This window comes from Serinus canaria, chromosome 9 (genome assembly GCF_022539315.1).
Source record: "Serinus canaria isolate serCan28SL12 chromosome 9, serCan2020, whole genome shotgun sequence".
Taxonomy (NCBI): Eukaryota; Metazoa; Chordata; class Aves; order Passeriformes; family Fringillidae; genus Serinus; species Serinus canaria.
Genome location: NC_066323.1, coordinates 14,520,978 through 14,528,793, shown reverse-complemented (window position 1 = coordinate 14,528,793; position 7,816 = coordinate 14,520,978). Strand labels below are relative to the sequence as shown.

The 7,816-nt window shown below is 43.0% G+C and overlaps 1 protein-coding gene across 2 annotated transcripts; it reads left to right on the top strand.

The window, feature by feature from the left end:
• Positions 1–2,475: 2,475 nt before the first annotated feature.
• Positions 2,476–7,447, top strand: RNF7 (ring finger protein 7). Of its 2 annotated transcripts, none has more exons than XM_009089191.4 (3): positions 2,476–2,703; positions 5,801–5,848; positions 7,302–7,358. In XM_009089191.4, the coding sequence occupies exons 1-3, from the start codon at positions 2,533–2,535 to the stop codon at positions 7,356–7,358; spliced, it is 276 nt and encodes a 91-aa protein (XP_009087439.1). In that variant the 5' UTR covers positions 2,476–2,532. The 2 variants fall into 2 exon arrangements, with proteins under 2 accessions (XP_009087439.1, XP_009087437.1); XM_009089189.4 differs by having other exon boundaries at positions 2,493–2,710; positions 7,302–7,447.
• The last annotated feature ends 369 nt before the right edge of the window (positions 7,448–7,816 follow it).

Here is a 7,816-nt window from a genome sequence, read left to right as displayed (position 1 = left end):
TGAGCTCATTCCTGGACTTCTATGAAGTTCATGCCCAATCACATACATTTATAGGAATATCAGGATCCCTTTGCTATGCTGTGCAGCAATATATTTGTGTGTTTTCTTCCCATCCACTGAGATGCTCCCAGTGCAAAAGCACACAGTTTATTCCAATACATTGTTTCCCTAACTCCTCTTGTGATTTCCTTTATATTTCTGCACATCTGCTACATGCTTCTGTTTCACAGAAACAGTACCTATCAGCATTGGAGTCTGGTTTCCATTTTGGTAATTGCATCTGGCAGCTTCAGTAAACCCTTAGGAGCTGCTACAAGTGGGTTTGTGACAGGTGGTGGTGTGCTCATACAGCACTGTTCCCTGTGCTGTCTTCCTCTCTTGCAGCCCCACTGTAGCCAAGTCTCAGCCCTACTGGCCATTAAAAGACCCATGTAGCATATTCCTCTTGGGAAAGAGGCACAGAGAGACACAGATAACCAGAGTTTAAGAAATAGTTTTGGCAGAGAAGTATGCTTAAATTGTTTTCTTTGGCAGATAAATTGACATGGTCCTCAAGTGTTTTGATATATGTTAATCTATTGAGAGAACAAACAGTAAGTGGGATAATACAGTCCAGTACATGCTTCAGTTGGCCAAGATAAACACATACTTACATAACTGTTCTTTGCATTATCATAAAACTGACATTTTTGTCAAGGCTTTGTTTTTAATAAAAATAATTTAAACAGAATCTCAGAATCACTAGTTTGGAAGAGACCTTCAAGATCATCCAGTCCAACCCATGCCCTAATACCTCAACTAAACCATTGCTCTGAGTGCCACATCCAGTCTTTTTTTAAACACATCAGGGGTGGTGACTCCACCACCTCCCTGGGCAGACCATTCCAGAACTTTATCACTCTTTCTGTAAAAAACTTTTTCCTAATATCCAACCCATACTTCCCTTGGCACAGCTTCAGACTGTGTCCTCTCCCTCTGTCAGCTGCTGCCCGGAGAAAGAGACCAACCCCACCTGGCCACAGCCACCTTTCAGGAATGTGTAGAGAGTGATAAGGAGACCCCTGCCTCTCCTTTCCTCCAGGCTGAGCACCCCCAGCTCCCTTAGTGATTCCTCACAGGGCTTGTGCTCTTTTTTCCCCATTCTGCAGCACACAATTGGCTTTAATTCTAGCTGAACAATTCCTTTATGGGCTGAAAGTAACTTGGTTTGTGTTCTCATTTTCAGATAAGAACTTGGGATGTTTTCAGTGAATGAGATGAGCAAATGTCCTGTCTGAAAAAATGTGGTTTTTATTTAAAATGAAAACCAGTGACAATGTACATAGGGAAAACCCTCTGAAAGAGCTGTTGTGGGTTTGTGCCACTGTCCCTTGTGTCACCTCCTTAATGTCATGTGTGGCTGCAGGGGACAAATGAATTACAGACTGCCAGAACGACTCCTCAAAAATGCCTTGGAATTTTTGTTACACTGTTCTTTAGCTGATAAAATGGCAAGAAAATAATTTCTGGGTGGGAAGCTATCACTTTATTTCTCTAAGGCACTATGGACAGAGTCAAAGGTGCCTGTGTCATATTTGCTCTACTTTCACTGCTAATCTAAGTGTGGTTTATATTTGACTTTGCATCATGTACAGCACATGTGATGGGGTTTGACAGCATTCAAACACAATTATAATCTCTGTCATAGTTTGCTCTTAGAACTGAAGAAGAATTGTATTAGGGATACAAGACAAATTGTATAAATCTAAAACCCCCAAAACTTAAACAGAATTTTCTTTTTTTTTCCTTTTTTAAAAAAAATCTCTATTTAGAGGTAGTATACATTTTACATAGCAGAAATTAAATGTACCTTTTTTTTTTTTTTTAATATTTTAAACTTTCTGGATTACATCTAGTCCCATTAATTCAAATTCAGAAGTGCCATGATGGTTTTTACAATGGACAGAAAAGAATGATGAGTTAAAGGAGTGGAGCTGACAAAGGGAATTGATTGGTGTGGATTGAGAGGAATGTGAACCAGCTAAGCTAAAAGACCTTATTCACATGCTGTTTGACATGTTCAAGGTGCTTCTGAATTGATAGCTGAGTAATGAGCATAGAATCTTTAATAATTTTTTTTTAATTTTATTACCAAGGTGATCAAGGTGCATGCCACTGCTGAAGTGTTTAGCTTATTCTGTCAGCAGTCTTAGGAAATGCGTTGAGTAGAAAGACTGGGTTGTCTCCCCATGCCCAAGGCAGCCCAGACCATTAGTGAAATTGGGATTGATTCACTTGCACGCTGCGTACGAGAACATCCTTCATGAGCAATGCCAGCTTAGCACCTGCTAGGTGTCCCGCTGAAACACAAGAAGTGCTTGAAGGCTCTGTGAACGCGTTCGGCGTCCTAGCAGGGGCTCCTCGCCCCGCGGGGTCCTTCCCGCCGCCGCCGGGCCGCTCCCGCTACTCGCGCCGCGGGCGGGGCTGCGCTGCCGCCGCCGCCGGAGGGTGGCGCTGCCGCCCGCGCGGCCGCCGCGTCCCCGCCCCTCCGCCATGGCCGATGTGGAGGACGGGGACGAGCCCGGCGCCCCCCACTCGCTGCCGGGCTCCGCGGGCTCCAAGGCCGGCGCCCCCGACAAGATGTTCTCGCTGAAGAAGTGGAACGCGGTGGCCATGTGGAGCTGGGACGTGGAGTGCGACACCTGCGCCATTTGCCGGGTGCAGGTCATGGGTGAGCGCCGGCCGGGCCGCCATGGCCGCGGGGCGGGGGGCCTGGGCCGGGCCTGGGGCCGTGCCCGCCGGCCTGGGCACGGCGGGCGCAGAGCGGAGACGCGGTTTCCGGCAGACGGGGGGGGCTGATCCCTCCCGCCTCCGCTTCCTCCTCCGCGCCTTCCCGGAGGAGGAGGAGAAGGAGGGCCCCGCGGGGGCCGGGCCGCGGCGCTCCAGGGACCACACGGGGCCCCGTCGGGCAGCGAGTGCCCCCTGCCCTGCTGGGCCGCGCTCCCTGCGCGCCCGCGCCTCACGCAGGGCCTGGGCCCCGCCGGGCTGCTCGGTGACCGTCCCGTCAGTGCAGGGCCGCCTTCGTCGTGAGGGCTCGTGTTCGTCTGCGGGCAAATCCCACAAGCACTAATTTACAGCCGAGCTGAACCGAGTGCTGCATGCGTGGGGCTGCTGTTTATGGGGTGGGTTTTGTTAACGGGTTTTATTTACGAAGCGATTACGGATGTACATAAAAATTGATTTTTCAAATCTGTTAAACCAGGGTTTCTTACACTACTTTACTAATGTGATTACTGGTGCAGTTTAACACACGCACATGTACTGAGAAATCTATTGAGTAAGGGATTAGTTTACTTTGTTTTAATATCCAGAGACTGACTGAAAGCACCTTCATTGTTGACTCATATTACTGTTTCCTGACATCTTTGTTAAATATGTCATTTATCTTGGTTCTTCGAAAACTGTTTAAATTCCTCCTTTACTGTGTGTGCATTCCAATTTTTACTCTTGGGCTGAGTCATCCTCAGTAGAACAGTCCTCTCCGTTGCATGTGCAACACTTCGGCAGGACAAAGGTCCCAAGATCCCCTCCAGAGCACCTTGCTTTTGTAGGGCCAGGAACCATGGTACTGAAAATGAAGTCAGGATTTGGTTTAACAGAAATGAGGCAAAATAAGCAATTCTGTCACTTCTCATAAATCATTTTGCTGGGAACCCTCTCTGGAACAGAGGAGGCAAAAGGGTGTACAAGAGGAAAAAAGGTGAAGCGCAGGCTGAAGTGGTGGGAAATTGATCCTTTACATAAACATGTTTTGAAGATTATTTGCTTTCTTTATGGTAAACAGAGACCACTCTGGAAATATGAAATTGGCTTCATTTGCCATGTAAACCATATTTTAAAAATGTATTTATCCCCATTGTAAGCTAGGCTGTTACAGGACACTAAAAAAAAAAAGTCTTAAATTAACAAAATCTTACCCAGAGCTATTATAAAAGTTTAAAAAAAAAAGTCACATTTTTTCACAGCTAGACCAAGGGAGTACTTTTAATCTGAAACTAAAAAAAAAAAAATCTGAAAAAATCTAGTAATCGTTTTTTGGGAACAAACCACATTGTTAGAATGTGAAACTTGATCATTACTGACTTCAGTTTAGCAATTTCGAGTTGACCCTGCCAGAGCGGGTTTGACTCCTGTAGAGCCACTGCGTCTGCAGTAACCTTAGGTGGGAGGCAGTGCCAGGCTGAGACTGGCACTTGTTGAAGGTTAGTTTGACTTTTGCAGGAAGGAGGTGTTGGCTGGCTCCATTTTCTGCTGGCTTAACTCCTTGAACCAATGTGGCCTTAGATGCACAAGGGAAAGACAGAAAAACGCAGGTGCTATCTGGGAAGTGCAGGATTGCAGCTGGACTGGCTTTGCTGTTCCTTAGCCTTTCAGTCTGACCCCCTTGGGGTTATGATGTAGGAGTGGGGACAGGTTACTGTGGTGTGGTGTGGTGGCAGTGATTTCTGGCCTTGGCTCTCAGTGCTGCTTCTGTCTGAAGCTGCAGCTCTAGGGCTCCATAGGGCAGCTAGCTGATTTACTGTGAATTTCTGCTGTGACCCCAGATCAGTGGGCTCCCACACACCATGATACAAGTTGAAGCAGTTTGGCTGAATCTTCCCAGCACCTTGGCCCTTAACTGCTGTTGAAATAAAAATTATAGGGACAGACAACAGGGAAGTTTTGCTTTTATCTCAATGAAGAAAGGGCAGTTCTCTCCTCTTTATTCTCTACTACCTGAGAAAAGGAGGAATGTCTGGGCAGATCAGTCTAAAATAGAAATACTGGCCCTATCTGGCAGAGGCTGCAAAAATACTCAAATCTAAATTCCTGTAGCACATTATAGTTTTGTCTTCTGGGAGAACATGGTCCAACCAGTGACGTGTAAGCCAGATTCAACCTGCAGGACGCTTGTTTAAACTAGTTTCTTCTCTTTGGAGGAGATGAAGATGTGTTTGCTCACATAACAGTTGAACACTTTCTGTTGTGCATGATTTGTACACGTGTGTCTGTGGCAGCCCATGTTGGGGCAAAGGAGAAGAAAAGGTGTTTTTCCACTCTACTGTGTGGCACAGTGGGAAGCCTGGAAGTTGTCACTCTTGTATCTTACTGAGTGCTGGAGCTGCCATCCAGTCCTAAAGCCACAGACTGGAATGCATAAAGATGATAAATATTTTTAATTAGATATTGTTCTGTATTTTTTAACATATATTATCAAATGTACCACTATATTTGTATGTTTGTGAGTCCTGTGAAAATTATATGCAGGTACTTGTTAAGGGAAGCTACTATAAAAAGTAATAGGTGGTGGGAGTTGTGGTGAGAGATGCACAGCCTAAAAAATCAAAATTGTAAATGACTTCCTTAAAAGGAAATGCTGACATCTGAAAAACAAAGTACTGTAATTAGGGTTTGGCTTTTGCTTGCTCTGGTCTTAATATGCCTGAGTGCCTTGGCACAAATCTGTGGGCTTTTATATCTACAAAATAGAGAAGGCTTTTTTTCAGCAAAAGTTATGAAAATACCAAAGCAATGGAAAATAAACAAAACATGCTGGAGAGTTCAGAATCCTTCTGATCTCTTTCAGATATATATTTCATTGTCATTTGCACAGTTGTAGAACTTAAGGGGGCTATTTAATGTTAAAGGGCTGAACTAGACATCAAAACTTTAGTTTTTTACCTCTGTAAATTTGTATTAGAGTTTATATTTCCCTCTGACAAACCTATTCTTAAGATGGAATCCTGAGAATCAAATTGAGTTTGTTCTTGTTTACTTTTAGATGCCTGTCTTAGATGTCAAGCTGAAAACAAACAAGAAGATTGTGTTGGTATGTAGTGACTTCATTCGCTTGTTTTTCAATTGAAGCTTCTCTCAGTATGGTGCATTTTAAAGTTTGAAGGGAATACTGATTTTATTAATGCTCAGAAGTAAACTGGTGTTTTGTTCTACATTGTATCATCTTTCTGCATTAGTAGTACTTTATGTTTTATTTTTGAGCAATAAAAAAGTCAGTTTTCATGTCAGCTGTGCTGTAAAACAAAACAGCTTCCAATTTCCTGTCAACACGGACACAAGTAAGAGGTTTAGGTTTCTTTCATTGTGAGCATATTTGAGATCAAAATGTACATTTTTGAAGTGGGTAGGAAAAAGCTGCTTTTTTCTTCAGAGGTGCATGCCAGAAAGCACAATGGTAGTACAAGTAAAAATCCTCTGTTCTGAAATAAATGTGTGTCCGAGTTAGAAAGTGGTATTTTTCCCACTCATAATTCAGAGATAATGGAGGCAATGACTTGGTTGTTCACTTTTCATTTTCAAAAGCGGAATCACTTCAGTTTAAACATAATCATACTTTCAGTGCCAATGTATGCAAAAGAAGGTCTTGATTCTGAGTGTTTAAATTAGAAATAGTGAAAATTATCTCAAAGAATTTGCTTTAAACCTTTAAGACAACTTTTAAAGCAGTGGTAAACCTTTCCATGCTGTTGAGCTTTGTGTTTTGAAGTGTATTGTCTCAAAAAGAGCCACTGGGATTTTTTGATGATTTTTTAAATGGGAATAGGGTTTTCCTGTTCAAGATATCTTAATTGGCTTGCTAAGTATTTAAGATAGACAGGAAAAAGTATAATTTGCAGCACTCCTTTGATTGGTACCCTTGTGCTCTTGTGAGGAAAATGTGAGCTAATAAGGAAAAAAGCAAAGTAACTACATTTTAAAATATCATTCAGGAGTAAATGGATAACAGATAACAATTTTTGTAGTGTTGGAATAACTGTAGCCTGCAAATAACTCCTGTTGTAAAGTCCCATTTTAAGACTATATACTGTGTCACATGTGCCTCTTTGCTATCATACATTTCAGTTCAAACAGTGCCTTTCAAATGAGAATTTGGTGTGATAGTGAGTCAGTAGTGCATTGGCTTTATTTTGGTACTGGGGAAGATAAAGGGAAAAACTTTATTAGTTACACTTATTTCCTGGGCAGAACACATCCCTAAATGTATTTATACAGTCACAAAACCCTGTCACTTTATACAAGAAGGTGAGAACATACGTATTTCTTTTTTTAATATTTGGAAGGAAATTAAAGGCTTGATGGTGGACCTCACTATCATCAGGATGATCATAATAATCCAATCTCAGTGTATAAATCAGTGATGACCTGTTTTGTCTGAAGTTTTCAGTGTCAGTGGTTATAAATTTGAGAGTGATAGTTTGAATCATGCTGTAGGAGTTGGTTGAACAGCTGAGTGTGACTGGAACATGTTCTTTCTTCTCTTTCAGTGGTTTGGGGAGAATGCAATCATTCCTTCCACAATTGCTGCATGTCCTTGTGGGTGAAACAGAATAATCGCTGTCCCCTCTGCCAGCAGGACTGGGTAGTCCAGAGAATAGGCAAATAAAAGCTGGAAGGATTTCTTTCTGTTGCACTTACTGGAATGGTGTGTGTGTGTTATGCCCTATGCTCATGCAGAACAGAAGGTGTCCATCAGGACATGACTCACTGGGTTTACCTGCTCCAAGACCAGAGTGGGTTTGGTGCAGGCCTCTGGCTGCTCAAGGTGCAGTCCATGGGCAGGCTCACTGCAGGAGTTCCACGATTCAAACAGGAGATGCTACTTCAACAAATGTATCTGCTATGATTAGAGTATTGTCTGGATCGGAGCACAGAAACTTAGTGGTGCAGATTATACCCTAAACCCAGAGCATTTAATCTTTTTCCATTGATAAATTAATTAAATTGAAAGGGTCACTTCACCTGGTCTGATACACTGCATAGTTTACGGCCAGGATAAAGA